The sequence below is a fragment of the Camelus bactrianus genome, chromosome 2 (genome assembly GCF_048773025.1).
Source record: "Camelus bactrianus isolate YW-2024 breed Bactrian camel chromosome 2, ASM4877302v1, whole genome shotgun sequence".
Classification (NCBI taxonomy): domain Eukaryota; kingdom Metazoa; phylum Chordata; class Mammalia; order Artiodactyla; family Camelidae; genus Camelus; species Camelus bactrianus.
This window is the reverse complement of record NC_133540.1, coordinates 63,907,029-63,923,603: the sequence shown is the minus strand read 5'-3', so window position 1 is coordinate 63,923,603 and position 16,575 is coordinate 63,907,029. Positions and strand designations below refer to the sequence as shown.

Sequence of the window (16,575 nt, the reverse complement as noted above, 5' to 3'; positions counted from 1 at the left end):
CAACCACAAGGCTAATGCTCCATCCATTTATGAGACCATTACCTTTCAAACAAAGTTGACATGGCATTTGCATACTAGAAATACTAAGAATATTTTAAAACGTAGAAAAAAAAAGTCCAACAAAATACCTGAAATGAACAAGCTCTGAGAAATAAATATTACATAGTTTCATAATCAACAAACGTGTGGAGATGAAGACTGGCTTCCTTTGTTAAAACCAAACACAATAAAGATGTGTGTATATATACAATGGAACATTACTCAGCCATAAAAAAGAATGAAATAATGCCATGTGCAGCTACATGAATGGACCCAGGAATTATCATACTAAGTGAAGTAAGTCAAACAGAGAAAGATAAATATAATATGATCGCACTTATATATGGAATCTAAAAAAGATGATACAAATATTGTTTACAAACCAAAAACAGACTCATAGACATAGAAAACAAACTATGGTTACCAAAGGGGAAAAGATGGGAGAGGGATAAATTAGGAATTTGGGATTAGCAGATACACACTAATATATATAAAAATAAAGAACAAGGACCTACTGTACAGCATAGAGAACTATATTCAATTACTTGTAATAACATATAATGGAAAAGAATCTGAAAAAAATATATATGTATATATGTATGTATATGTATAACTGAGTCGCTTTACTATATACCTGAAACTAACATTGTAAATCAATTACACTTTTAAAAAAAACCACAGAGCCTGCAAGGTATCAGCAGAGAATGAAGGACAGAACTTCTGATGGTGTGGCGCCATCAGCCTCTCACGCCCTGTGGTTCTCACTTTGTGTTTTGCTGCCACTATCCCAGCTGACCTCCAGGGGGAATGTTTCTCTTCCACTGCCCAAAGGTCAGCAAAACTCCCACTCCTTGGATTTACTTAGCATTAACAAAGTTATTTTTCACTCAGCTTTACTAAGTGAGCACAAAAAGGATCTCCTACAGAGAATACACAGGCAGCGCAAATACTGCCAAACTTACAAACTTCCCTGCTGACGAGAAGAAATATTTTGATAAGCGTCAGGGGAAGGAGTGGTTGATGAGAGTTAATAATAACCAGTAATCACTAAACTGACTTTTAGGGTCTGGTTAACGGTGAGCTTTTGTTCTACTAAATGGGGTGTGCCAGGCCGAGCCCACTCACTTCCTTCTCTTCTCTTCCTCACACAGGGGACTCAGCCTCCCCAGTGAATTAAAGGAGTAAATGTTTAAGGATGCAGGTTTGAATAGGCACCTAATTATTAGCTTCCCATGTGTCTCACCCAGCCCAATTGATAACTCTACACTGTGGACTTCATCCAATATAGTTAAAAACATCCTGAGAAGGAAGGTGGGGAGGCTAACGCAGCTGCAGCACGGCAACCTGCTGAGCCTTGAGACTGACTGATGGTCTCCTTCCTGTCTCCCGGCTCCTTGAAGGAATCTGCGTGTTGAGCTCCAGAGGGCTATCTTCTTGGACACATTTTTTTCTAGACAAACAGAATTTAGAGGGTTAAGTTTTTTTTCTTCCTTGAAAGAAACCAATCTGAAAAGGCTACATACTGTATGATTCCAACTACGTGATATTCTGGAAAAAGCAAAACTCTGGAGACAGTAAAAGGATCGGTGGTCGCCAGGGATTAAGGGGGAGAGAAGGATGAACAGGGCGAGAACAGAGCATTTTCAGGGCAGTGAATCTACTCCAAGTGATACTGTAGCAGTGGATACGTATCATTATACACTTGTCAAAATCCATAGAATGTACACCACCAAGAGTGAACCACAACATAAACTATGGACTTTGGGTGATAATGATGGGTCAGCGTTATAAGGTTCATTGATGTTAACAAATGTACCACTCTGGTGTGGAGTGTTGACAGCGGGGTAGCTGTACATGTATGGGGATATATGGGAACTGTCTGTATTTTCCATTCAAGTTTTCAGTGAACCTGAAAATGGTTCCCCAAAAAAACCAAAGTCTATTAAAAAAAATTGCTCTAAGGGAAAATATCTTACCCTCCCTAAAATAAAAGTTGCAGAGACTCAGATGATATTTATAATAACTATTGCAAGTGCTAAGCAACCAACTTAATTTGGTTCCAAAGTGGTCTGATTCCCTTTGCTCATTAAAATTCTGAGTCCTATTTAAAGCAAACAGCAGCTCAGCATTATGTCTGATGACGAAGGGACCCATGTAAGTGGCTGAGTTGTTAAAGCAAACCCAGGAACCCTAAAGACAGTAACTTGTATCACGTGTTGACCATTTACTTTCTATCAGCCTCCAAGATAGGCATTCACACACACTCTTCTCTTCGTAACAAACATGTGCAGTAAATACCATTTTATAGAGGAAGAAACTAAAACTCCAAAAGGTGAAGTGACTCTCCTAAGGTCACACAACTAAGCAGAACAAAATGAATTCAGTCTGACACCAAGGTCAGCATTTTTTCAACTGTACTGTGTGCCTCACTGCACATTTACCTACGCTTTTATACCAGATGATCTCTGCAACAGCAATAATAAGATCGGGTGCTGCCTGTGACCCTGCGGAGTCAGCAGCATCATCACCCCCATTTTCTAACAAGAGTCCAAGGCGCAAAGTCAGATGGCTATGAAGTGGTGGGGCGCTGATTCAGACCCAGGGAATCCGGCTCCTGCGTCCACGTGCTTACTCATCACCTCACACAGCCATCAATGTCACCAGTGCCATCCATTGTTAACAGTGTCAGTGCTACCTACCAAGGGCAGGCTGGGAGAGAAACACGCTCCATGGGGCCTGAACCAGCTGTTTATAACTGACACTTACCATACCTGTCGCACATCGACAAGCCCTGTGTCATCAGACCATGCAAGTCACACGCCCGACTCCTCCCTCTGTAAGCTTCTCAACTTCATCTATTATTTCTACTTACAGATTGAAGGACTCAACCAGTGGTAGCTTTCCCACTCCCCCCTCTGCTTTAGTCCAATGACTGATTCTCTGCCAGACAGAATTTCTTCACGTGGAGTGACATGGAGAAAAGGAATTTTTTGTTTCATTTACAGATATTGTTTCTTGGATACTTAGGCAAAAATAAAGTTTAAGAAAACATTTATCTGAAAACAAGCAAAACTAAACAATATATTAAGATACACAGGTATCTGGTAAAACCTTAACTTGTAAAAAGCAACAGAATGATAATTCAGGATATGTTTCCTTTAGGGGGAGGCCGGTGAAGGGCCAGGTGGGGAGTGGGGTAGGTGCCAGGAACCCCCAGTGGCACCGAGAATACAGGCCATACATACACTGGAGAGCAGGTGCATGGGTATTCATGTAATTATCAGACTTTTTTTGACTATTACAAAAGGTTTTTTTTTTACTATTACAAAATGGTTTTTTTTTTACTATTACAAAATGTTTTTATTTATTAGACTTTCAAAATCAGAAATGCACATGTGTATATAACTTTCCAAGTATCGAGTATTACATAAGAAGGAAAAAAAGTCAGAGGAGGCTAAGCTACTCTAAAGTACCTAAGGGTATTTGTGTGTTCCATCCTGAAGAAGCCGTGATCTCCAGAACCCCCATCTCTCCATCGTCAGATGTGTCTGATCCTTCCTTCAGAGGGCGCAGGGCTACAGCCGAGCCCACGCTCATGAGTCAGTCAAAGCACTGCGGTTGGCCTTAACATCATTTTTCTCCTACAATCCTCAAACTAATAATCCTGCTTTCCTATCTAACACAGCTCTAGGTGAAAAGGGGTTGCAACAGAAGGAAACTCCTTTTCTGTCCAAAGTGCAAGAGTTAAAGGGGGTATATATATTACAAGGGGAAACAAGACAGTTTCTTAGCCTACTCCTGAGCGCAGGCTAGAACTCACGAGGTTGAGGGAAATGCCTGGAGAGAGATTCTTGACTGATACGAAGGGTCGGAGGAGCTCACACCTGTTCCGGGAGCGAGGCTGGGCAGCTGAACAGAACCACATGTGCAGCTGCTGCCCCTGAGAAGGGGCCGGGAGGAGGCGTTGAGCTGACAGGTAAAAGCAGCGGTGGGGAGCAATCTTTTTGGCATGGGTTCAAGTCCAAGCCCAACCCCGTGAAACTCGTACAACACCACTATACTTCTGTTTTCTCAGTTCTAGAATGTGGATAATAAAAGCACCTCCCAGGATCAGTATTTGCAAGAGGTGATGGATGGAAACTACTTAGACCCAGTCATGGCACACAGTGAGCATTCAATAAATGGTATTTATCACCACTATGACATGTACTGACCTGAAGTGATGCCTAATATACATTAAAGTAAAGAAAAAAGTCAGTATACAATATACACAGAATGCTATCATTGGTAGGGAGAAATATATATAAATCTATATATGATATGTGTCTCTGTATGTTTATAGATGTATATCGCAAGATATATGAATACTGCCTACACAAGAAACTGGTTAACACTGGTTGTTTCTGTGGAAGGGAACCAAAAAACTAGGAATCAGGGATAGAAAGAGACTGGCTTTTCTTTATATATCGTACCTTTCCAATTTTCTATTGATTACATCCGTTACCTATTTCTGAAAGTCATTAAAATTAACTGACCTCTTTTTAAAAAAGAAAACAATAAGCCGGGTGGACAGCAGTATAAATGACTAGGAGGGAATGGTGACAAGATGCCATGTGCTGGACCTATAAGATCCAGCAACTAGCAGTGTAAGTGAGAAGGAAAAATAAAGAAAATAGGCATCAAATTCTGGGCCTCGTTCACTGAGAAAGTATGGGTGCTCTTGTTAGAAATGGGTGAAATACAAGAAACCAAGGATTGGGAGGATTGAGAAGAGACATCTGGATACACTGAGTTTCAATACACCATGAACACACTCAGGTAGAAAAGTGAAGCAAAATTTCTGGCTACAAACCAGGAGAAGTGGTAATTCGAGATGAAGGCATTTGAGCAATTCTGACACAGAGGTGATGGCTGAAACAAACAGACTTTCAAGAGACAGAGAAGAGAGAAGAAGTGATGTATGGAATGACCCTCAGAAAATCTTTCATTTATCAAGAAATTTACCAAATGGGATGTCTAGGGTGGTATATTTTGAACGAAAGGATGTTGTGCTCTTGTCCCTGTTTTCGCTGGACATCTTTAAATTAAAACAATAGTTGTTCCCTTTGCTTACTATGTATTCATCTTGCCAACAGGCAGTGTGGGACATGAAAAGAAGATCTGGGTTGAATCCTTGCCCCACCATTTACTAGGTGCACGATCTTAGGCCATAACTTCTCTGAGCCTCAGCTGTTGCGGGAATTATACGAACAAGTGCAACCTAAGAGGCCCAAGGAGTGCGCTGTACATGGAAGGCACCAAGTAAATAGCATATGAAGATGAATTTCATAGGCGAGGGTGACTATGCGTACTTCCATGTGACACGCACCAGCCGGCACTCACCTAAAGATCCAACCCTTGGATGATCCTTTGATTCCCTGTATGCGGCCCTGAGAAGCAAACCCTCCCGTGCCCTAACCACACCCCATGTGGCATCAAATGAAGAAGCACGTGTGCAGGTTTAAGAATCAGGGTTTGTTTTTTTTTTTTAGATATCTTTTTTTAAAAGGACAGCTGAAAAATCTCATGGTTCTCAACTCCTAAAAGCTGAGTAATATTATTAATTGATGACTATTCCGGTTCAAATTGAAATTTCAAATACAGAGTCATTGGTTAACTTCTCTCATGTCACACACGGTTTCAGCAGTCAAACTTTTAGAAGAAGACAATCAGACCTTTAAATGGTTCCTTTTCTAGAGGCTTTTGAGATTATTTCACAACATAAAATGATCAAATAAAGTCAAACATTCCATTTGTAAGTCCTCTGTGGAAGGTGAGTGTAGCAACCAGAAAAAATACCTTCTATTTTAAGAATAAATTTATGGTTAGTCATTTTGGACCATACTCATGGGACTTCCTTCTCTGAAACACATCAAAAATATTCATATGAGTGATAATGGTATTGTTGTTAGAAAGCCACACTGAAATGTTTGAGGATGAAATGATGTGATGTCTAGGACTGCTTCAAAATAAGGGGTGGCACAGTTGACGAGAAAAAAACAAAATTAGCCACGAACTGCTGAAGCTGGATGATGGGGAAATGGAAGTTCATTCTGCTACTCTATTTTCAAATTTGTTTGAAATTCACCAAAATAAAGTTTTTTAAAAGTATATTCACATGATAATTTCCTCTTGGCTACTTAAAGTGTACAAAAGTATACATTTATCTACACTCATAGACATAGAAAACAAACCTATGGTTACCAAAGAGGAAAGGGGGAGGGAAGGATAAATCAGGAATTTGGGATTAATAGATACACACTACTATATACAAAATAGGTAAGCAACGAGGTCCTACTGTATAACACAGGGAACTATATTCAATACCTTGTAATAACCTATAATGAAAAAGAATCTCAAAAAGAATATATATATATATATAAACTGAATCACTTTGCTGTACACCTGAAACATAAATCAACTATACTTCAATAAAAATATATATATACACATTTATCCACATTGATGTATATATTTTATTAGAATGTACTTAATGAGTGTTAACCTGCATATTAGAGCCTTCGTCAACAGATTCATGGCTCCTTGGACAGAATGGCAGCTCATTGGACAGAATAATTAAGACTAATTTGTTGAGGGGAGGGTATAGCTCAAGTGGTAAAGTGCATGCTTAGCATGCCTGACGTACTGGGTTCAATCCCCAGCACCTCCTCCAAAGATAAATACATAAATAAATCTAATTACCTCCCCCTCAAAAAAACAGAGGAAAAAAGAAAAAGACTAACTTGTTAATCACATGGATAGCTACTATGATATAATCTTGTATTTTATAAATTTACACATCTAAAAAATATCCTTCTCGGAACATTTGTCCCAATTACACGTGAAGAATATAAAGTAACGATAAAATTTAGAGAAAGTGCTAAGCATCTGGTACCTACCATTTTTAGTAATGTATGTATATATTTATAATATATTTTCTTCTGTTTTTAAATGTAGATTTTGAGTAAGAACATATTTATAATGGAGTCTATGCAGTTATTAAAATTATTCTAGATCTGTATTTATAGACTTTTATAGCTTTAGAGAGATGTTCACTATATATTTTAAGTGAAGAAGTAGCTTACAAACCATCCCAGGGATTGACTTCATTCTTATGTTATTATATTTGCTTGTATACACACTTAGAAAAATCTGGAAAGATACACATGAAAAGTTTCACAGTGATTACTTCTGCTGTATAGTATACTTTTTATTGGCTTTTTCCTGCTTCTTTATATTTTATATTTCTCTGCATCAATTTTTTTGGACAATAAGCATTAAACATTTATTACTCTTTTTAAAAGAACTTTAAAAGAAGGAATAAGAAAATTATACCAGTACATGAGAATTTCACATATGATAAAAGTAATGTTTTATATCAGTTGACAAAAGGGAAATTGTTCAAATCATGAGATATAAAAAACTGTTTAACCATTTGGAAAAACTCAAATAGATCAAAATTTTAAATACAAAAGAGGAATTACAAAAACACTAAAAGGAGAAAATATCTGAAAATATTTAATTGGGAGACAGGGAATTACTTCCAAAGCATGATACCAAACACAGAAACAATGATAAAAGAAATAAAATCTTGTAAGATTGCAACATATAAAACTTTAAAACATCTATAGGACCAAATACATCATTAACAAATGGGAAGTTTTTTTAAATACATAACAAGAGGTCTAACAAATCTATATTTAAAGGGGTCAACAGAAAAATGATTAAAAACATGAATAAGTAACCCCAAATCACCAATAAACATGAAATAAACAAAAGGTGTTTAACCTCACAGAATGCAAATTGTTTCTATTTTTGTTTTTTAAAATAATATCTAAATCTAGCACATAAAATAAGCACTCTGATAAAATGATGATGGAAATGTAAAACTGGTACAATTTTTATGAAGAACAACTTAGAAATACACATGAAAAGACTAAATAAAATGCATATACTTTTGGATCAGTAATTCCACTTCTAAACTTTAGTCTAAAAAGATAAGGATGCACACTAACTAAAATTAAGCTAATAAGATCTTCACTGAAGAATAGAAAAAATGGAATCAGATACTATTCAAAAATAAGTGATAGATTATAAACGCTGGCAAATGTACACAACGAAATTTAAAAAGACCATTGAACGTGGTCTGTAGAAATATGTTTACTGCATACGAAACTGTCACGAAATACTTAATATAAAAAAGTTGTTAAACCGTATATTTAAATACTTATAAATGTGTTCTGAATGGAAATAGTGTACTTTTAAATTTTAAAGGTAGTTATCTCTGGAAGTCAGGTTTCCAAGTTTTCTTCTTACTTACCTGTATTTTCTAATTCAGGCACACTGAGAATACCTCTTTTTAACAAAACCTTTTCAAACTTACACCACTAAGGAATTGCACAGGGAAGATGAGAACATTCCTGTTAAGTGTCCCCTTGTCTAAGCACTTTTATGTCATATGCTTATTAATGAGGTTTGCAGCCTTACTAGAATGTGACCTCCCACCAAACAAGAACTGAGTCTTGCTCGTTTCTTTTTCCACTTGTAATGCCTATGTTAGTATGTGGTATTACAGTAGGCTGAATGAATAAATGAACCTTCAGCAGGGAGCCCAAAAGGCTCTCCAGGCACCTAAGGTTTAGATTCTGTATAGGAACTACAGTCACGTATGAAACACTCAAGGCTGGCAACAGAGCCTCTCAGTAAATACAAATTCTAGTTAACAAACTGCTCGAACTGAACAATCCTGAAGTTTTCCTTGAATCCTCTTTCTCTCACACCTCACATTTAATCCATCAACAAATTCAACTGAACAGATCTTGTTGTTTCTACCTTTAAAATGTGTTTTCCCATCACCACTCTCACCATCTCACTGCCATCACCCCTGTCCAAGCCAGAAATCACCTCCTGCTCATACACCTGCAATCATCCCCTACCCGGTTTTGATGCTTCCACTCTGATGCACTGTAGTCTTCACAACAGCCAGAATGACCCTTTAAAGGCACATATAATCATGCAACTCCAAGCTCAAAAACCCCAATAGTTTCCCATCATTGCTAGAATAAAATTCAAAGTGTTTCCCAGTGGCCTACAAGCCCTGCATGATCTGCCCTAGATGCCTAGTTTGAAATCATCCACCTGCCCCTTGACTCACAGGGCGACGGCCACACTGGCCTGCTTACTATTTCTGGACCTGTCAAACCTCCTCCCCACTGCCATCTTCTCTTCTTTTTTGCTGGGAATGTGCTTCTCCTTAAAACCAAACTCATCAAAAGATCTTTAGCAAAATGACTATCTTTAACCACCTTTTTTTAAAAAGCAATCTTTCCCAACAGGCCTTCACTCTCTCTTCCTTTAATCTGCTTTATACCTGTCACTACATTATCTATTAATTTGTTTATTGTCTGTCTCCTCCACTATCTATTGAGACAGACTTCGATTTCTTCACCACTTGATTCCAAGCACCTAGAATAATGCCTGCCACATTGGAGGTACTGAGTAAATATTTATGAGATAATTAGGTGAATGAATAATTAATTGAAAGACTTCAGCAAGATATGTTTCAAGTTCTCCTGTAAACACAGTATTTGGGCCAGTGTCTACTCTAAACTATAGAATACTTCCTAAGGTCAGCACCAAAAGGGGATGTTATAATAAAGCAGATAGAATGAAAACATCACACTACTCAGTAGCGACACCAATGCTGATGAGTACCGTCAACAGACCTGGAGTTCCCCAACCCCCAAAAGCCTTCACATCGATCATCCCACTACCATTTAAGACCTACATCTACCTTCCTGAAACTTAAAGTTTTCTTAAGAACTTATTAACAGATTTAACAGACATTGTAAATTATTCCTGTGAGGAAAAATCAGTCATTTCATACTATGAGCACCTCATTCACATTAACTTGTAACCAAACATTCTTTCTTGGTATGCAGCCCTGTAACATGGAACAATAATCTGATTTGCTATAACCACTAATGATTTCCCGTTGCCTTAGTTCTATCAGGAAGATGATGCAAGGAGAGACCCTGCAAATTAAACACAGGCATTCTCAAGGCACATGCAAGTGACGCTTCAGGGTACCAAGGTCAGCTGTGGTCCCTGTCCTAAGTAGTTTATTAACTAAAAATAGTTTGAGTACTTGAGTTGGAGAAGTACCTACTTAAGAAATAAACCCAACCATGGTCACTGTAATTTACATTTGCTTCCTTTCTGATATATATTCTCGAAAAGAAGCTGATGGTACCAGATCAGGAATTCTGATAGTACCAGATCAGAAATTTGGCATAACCCCGTTGACTGTCCTGTCACTTAAGTAAATTTTGAATTAAATTCCTGACAGTCAACTCCACTGCTTCAAAAACAAGATTTTTCATACCACCAGGATAAGTGTTGTACAGTACATAAGGCTATGGAGTCAGGCCAGGCTGGGTTAGAATTCCATTTCTACCACTTAGTTGCTGGGTGATCTTGGGTAAATCCTCTGCCTTCTCTGGGCTCCATAACTCCATATCTCCCATACAGTGCAGATAAAAGGACCTACTCTACAGTGTTATTATGAGGATTGGGGCAATGCATGCAAACCATTATCAAGTACCCCCTGTCCCAGGCAAAGCCACTGAAAATGTGCAGCAGATGGAAACCAAGTGGGAGGTGGCAGTCTGTTTGCAAACTTCTGCCCACAGGCAGCCAAACAGGAAAGCGTCCTCCACGAGAAGTCTATGAACTGAAGCATCTGTTGGGACACACATACACATCATAGCACAAACCCCGAGAGGAAACTGCATCTTTCTTCATATCCCAATCAGCCTTAAAAATGGCTTAGCCTTTACACTAACACTGGGAATCCTAACGTTACCCTTATACTTGCTGGTCTCGTTCTCCTCAGGCTATGTGCTGCTGCATCAATTCCAGATCTGCCTCCCTGACGCTTGAAAGTGAAAATGAAAAACTGAGACATTACTGAAGACAGTTAACATTTACTTAGCAAAGACTATCGTCCCCTGCAGTGTTCAGGTAGTTGAAACAATAATCCTCAGCCTTAGGCTTTGTCGGTGACAGTAAGATCTTTCTACCCACGCTTCAGCGGAACACTGTAGCAAAAAGACCGCCAGTAAAACTGTTTACCGTGTCGAAACCTCTGCTTTCCTGAGTTACTGCTGTCCCGGGGTGGGTGGGTCAGTCTCCATCTAGCCCACCCCCAGCCATGCTCTTCACCAACAGTAATTACACTGCCTCGGCGTTTCCCCTCACAGACCACAAGATGCAAAAGGGAAGTTCATGCCAAATCGAGGGAACAGCCCCGGGCTCGGGGGCGGGCAGGCCGTTCCTGGGCCCCTCTCTGCACGAGGGAGGACCCAGGCCCAGGCTCGCGACGGGGCGGCCGCATACAGTACCTGGATGAGCCTCTGCTGGAACAAGGCGCTGTGCACGCAACCCGGGACCTCTCCGGGCAGCTCAAGCGACCTGTTCTGGCTGCGGACCCTCCAGCTTCCCCGCAAGCTGAGACTGAACGCCGCGGCAGCGGGGCCCGCACCGCACAGCGCAAGCAGCAGAAGCAGACGGAGGTGCATGCCGCTGGCCAACGCCGCACACGCCCACAGGGCAAGAACCCCTGCGCTGCCGGGGACCCCGGAAGCCACCGTCGGCTCGGAAGGAGCCCAAACTCTAGCTCTCCCCGCCCAGGGGCCAGTCCCCGGCCCCCGGCGCCCCGCCTCACTGCCCCGGGCCTCCGGCCCCGCCTCCGGCTCCAGGCCCCGCCCCCGGCTCCGGGCCCCGAGCTCAGGTCATCTGAGCGGCGAGGATCCGCGGCATGTCCCCGCGCGCGGCAGGCTGGCCACGAGCGCGGAGGTCTCGCAGGCTGGAAGAAGCCAGGCCGCGGGTGCCGGAGCCGCCGCCGCCGGAGCCGCCGCCTGGTGCACGGCTCCGGGCTCGGACCGCTGCGGTCTGCGTCCTCCTCCGTGATGTCTGAACAGGAGGCGAGAGCCCTGCTGGGTAGTTGGGATACACAGATCTCTGGGCGCAAAGTGGCGCAAAGCTCGGGCACAGATGGTAGTGTGAGGAGACTACAGCTAGAGAGGCTCCTCACTGTTTCAGAGAACCGAAAACCAAGGCACCTCACGCTTTAGTTCCCCCAAACTTCACCGGCCCCTCATTCACGCTGCAAGGGTCTGTCCAGCGAAGGTAACGCCCACCTCCTGCAGCTCCACAGGTGGATCTCAAAGCATAATCGGCCCTTCAAAGAGTAAACAGTTACTAAAAGCACCTAATCAGTAGGGTTGTTGTGAGGGCTGAGAAAATGCGTGCACAGCGTGCAGCGTTGGGCCCGGCCCAGAGAAAGCACAACCCATTGTCCTGATGTTAGTGGACTACAACATTTACCTCCGTTTTGTAAAGCCCCACCGAGGAGGTTCCTGAGGTCCCTGAAATCTTCACTAAAAGCACAGGCAAATTCAGGTTGTTTTCAGCATAAAATGCGTTAACATGTACGGTTGTCCCTAACAATGCCAAGGTACCCAAGAAATACCAGTTTATTTCAAGGCTGGTAGTCACACAGCCTACCTGAATCCCAGTTTTGCAACAGCATGTGACTGTGATCTAGGAAGTGAAGAGGGTATTTCACATTGCATAAAATAGACTGAGGTTCTTCTGTGTGGATGTTATCTGCCTTATTTCTGTATTTAAGAAGTCTTTGAAGAGAAGTTCTCCCTTCATAAAATCTAAGCTTTGTATTGCTTTAAAATGGCCCTGGAATTGCCTGAATCTGTAGACACAGCACAATATTTTACTTTTTCAGAGTCAGCATTTTTCACAAGCCTAGCATCTTGGCTTTAGGGACATTTGGATTATCCAGCCCAAGTCCCTAAAACTAAGGGAACAGGATCCAAAGAGGTCAGGTGACCTGCCTGTCATATGGTGGGGGACAGGACCCAAACTCCTTTCCTGGCTCTTGGTCTCCTTATGGTAGAGCCCATTAAGGAGGAGAGGTTCTGGCTGGTTCAAAGCCTTCCTCACTCCAGAAGTATTTTTACTTTTGATAGGAACAGAGCTCTCAATTTAAATAATGTTCCCTAACTCATGGCATTAAATGCCCAGCTCTGGTCTGTTCAAAACTGGTAACAAGATTTATGGCAGTAAGAGTGGCAAAGGATTTTTTTTTCACAAATCCTAGAAATTCCATTAAGCCAAGTCAAAGGAAAATTCATCCCTGCAAATATGTTTAGATATACTGTGTTGTTCTATTAAGAAATATTTTAGGGAATCTATTAAAATATAAACAACCAAGAACAGAGACTTATCATTCCTCCATTCATTCCAGGACACAAGCATGACATCATTTGGATCACTTCACTTTGAAAACATACATTTGTCCAAACTCAGAATGTACAACACCATGAGTAAACTGCAATGTAAACTATAGACTTTGGGTGATCATGATGTGTCAAGGTAGGTTCATTGATGGTAACAAATGTACCTCTCTGGTGGGGGATGTTGATAGTGGAGGAGGCTGTGCATGCTTGGGGGCAGGGGGTGTATGGGACTTCTGTATTTTCTATTCAGTTTTGCTTTTAATCTAAAATTGCTCTGAAAAATAAGATATATATATATATATGTATATATATATACACCCATGGATCAAAGAAATAAAAGACTTCCTGTTACTGTTTTGTTATGTCAGGACCTTGGAAGTCATCACCCCATCCTAAAAACAAGTAAAAAGCTGGCAAACTGAAAATCAACAGTTTTTCTTAGATTTGTCAAAGAACTGAGGTGAAAGGGCAAGCTGCTGTCCCCAGAATTGGAGAAATAGACAGGTGGATTCAAAGAATCACAACTGATCAAAGCAGAAACCCAGAAGCAGAAACCCAGGAGCAGAAAGCTCTGCGGAAACCAGTACTAAGAAAGGAAAACCCAAAGTCTAATTAATTAGTCGCTGCAGGCTCAGTGTGGACAAATCTGACAGTTAGAAACTTGGTGGGAACTCAGTCTTAGGGGTCACCCAGCTTTGTGAGTTTTGTTTCCAGATCTACCAGTTCTCACGTTTAAGGTTAGAGAACAACCCCTCATACTTCCAGTAGGGGGCGGGAACCATTTTGAAACATGCTCAAGGACTACCCTCAAGAGAAACTGTTTTATCAGAGCCTTACCTCCTGGAGTTTTATCACAGTATCAAATAGGAGAAGGGAAATATCCTCTAGCCTTCCTGCCCTACCTAAGCGGGTGAATGAGAGAGCACTTATGATATTCACAGCCCAGGGACAAGCTCACTAAAAGACTAAGGCCTAATCATAGAACTATAGAAAGCTTCCTCTCTCCCCACACCCTCCCACTACATCACTAAAAGCCTGTTTGCCACTGTTTCTTTCACCCCATACATAACGTATGGCTTTCAACAAGGCAAAAAGAGAGAGAGCAAGCACTAGAACCAGACTCAGATGTGGCTGGGATGTCGGATTATCAGGCTAGGAATCTAAAATACTAGGCCAGCATCGCCCTAATACCAACACCAGACAAAGACATGACAGTCAAAGAGAACTACAGACCAATGTCTCTCATGACATAGATGAAAAAAATCCCCAACAAAACATTAGCAAATTAAATCTAACAATATATAAAAAGAATTATACAACATGACCAAGTGGGATTTATTCTGAGTATGTAAGGCTGGTTCAGCATTCAAAAATCAATTAATGTAATCCATCACAACAATGGGTTAAAAAATAAAATCACATTAGCATGTCAGTAGATACAGAAAAAGTGTTTGACAAAATCCAACATGCATTCATGACAAAAACTCTCCACAAACTAAGAATAAAGGGGAACTTCCTCAACTTGATAAAGAACATCTCCAAAAACTAAGCCTAATATTACACTTAATGATGAGAAACAAGTAGTTTTTATGCTAAGATCAGGAATAAAGCAAGGATGTCTCCCCATAACACTCATTTTCAACAACATACTGGAAGTCCTAACTAATGCAATGAGAAAAGAAAATAATACACAGTTTGGGAAGAAAGATATAAAACTATCTTTGTTCACAGATGACATGATTGTCTATGTAGAAAATCTGAAAGAATCAACAACAACAAAAAAACGAATAAGCAACTTACAGCAGGTTACAGGATACAAGGTTAGTATAGAGAAGTCTGTCATTTTCCTATGCATCAGCAATGGCTGGCTGTTTTATGGGCCCTGGGATTGCGGGGAGAAAGAGGAGGAAGGGCTAGGAGTAGAAATTACTGGGTACTGAGTTTGAGTAGGAATAAATGTATTCAAGTTTTCCCACTTCTCCTCCCCAATAAGGAGATCTCAGCACAGTCGCCTGAAGATCTCTGCCCAAGGCCTCAGATAAAGAGACCTAGGAGTAAAGGCACTGAAGCTAGGGCTGTGAATATGTGAAGTGCATGCACAGTCAGAGAGGCAACAGTAGGTCCTTCACTGCCACCCCCTTTAGAGATTTGGCTACATCCCACGTCTTGTTGGGGAGGACAGCTTTCCCACATGAAATCTGTCAGGTAAAGCCTTTGTAATTGCCTGTGGTCAGGCCTGAAAAATCAAGCTTATATCATGTGATCCAACAGATCTGATAGTTCTGGAGATACCCTTGGAGGTATATGGCATTTATGGAAGAGCCACAATGTAGACCCTCATATTCTGGAGCAAGGCTATGCATTTCACCACAGAGAGCTACTCTGTGTGAAGAACATGCCCCAGTGTACTGCTGGGTCTGGTAGGGACCAAACGTCTGACCGGCGTACAAGAAGTGACTGTGCAGCCTGAACTGAGGACTTTCACGTCAACCAAGCCGTAAAGTTGGGCAGGGGCAGCTCTTCCAGGGGCAGCTTTGTATGAGAAGTGTTACATTCAGACTCAAGCAGAAGTTCAAGAAAATTACACGAATTGGTTGTCTAGCCCTCCATGTAATTTATCTCTTGCTGCACTGGTGACAATACTGATGACCTCATGGGGAATTCCTTATGACAGAGGCCTGATTCATACGTGAGCTGGTGCAATATGTACTAGAACTGGCCATAAAAAACTGTTGCCACATTACAGCCCCACTTAGGAGCGGCCCTGAATGACATGGGTGAAGGGGAATCTTCCCAGCGCACAGACTTACGAGACATACATTTGACTTCTAACTTCAAGTCAAAGAAGAGGTGGCCCAAGGTACAGTTAAATATTGAATCAGGGCAGAGCCAAAAGTCTTGTTTGGTTGATCAGGGTCATAAAAGAAAGAAAACTGGAAGACGGGTCTGGGTAGATAATATACGGATGGACACTGTAGGAGTGGGCCCAAAAAATGCTGTTTCTTTGTATCCCACATTAATGCTCAGAACAGAACATGTGCAGACAAGGTTCTTGACAATCAAGAACACAGAAAGACAGTCCTGTGAATTTTAGCCACCCTTTCTATGCACCACTCCAGTACTTGACACGAGGCAAGGGAAGAGAGTGGCCATGGTAGCAGGGATGAAGGCTATGCATAGA

The 16,575-nt window shown here is 41.1% G+C and overlaps 1 protein-coding gene across 2 annotated transcripts in view; it reads right to left on the bottom strand.

The window, feature by feature from the left end:
* Positions 1-11,810, bottom strand: part of MANBA (mannosidase beta) — a 91,300-nt gene extending 79,490 nt beyond the window's left edge. The window contains exon 1 of one of the 2 annotated variants that reach the window (XM_045515743.2): positions 11,481-11,810. In XM_045515743.2, coding sequence (XP_045371699.2) covers positions 11,481-11,657 — 177 coding nt within the window. In that variant the 5' untranslated portion in view covers positions 11,658-11,810. The remainder of the gene's footprint in view (positions 1-11,480) is intronic. The other variant, XM_010953592.3, reaches the window with a different exon arrangement.
* Between the last annotated feature and the right edge of the window lie 4,765 nt (positions 11,811-16,575).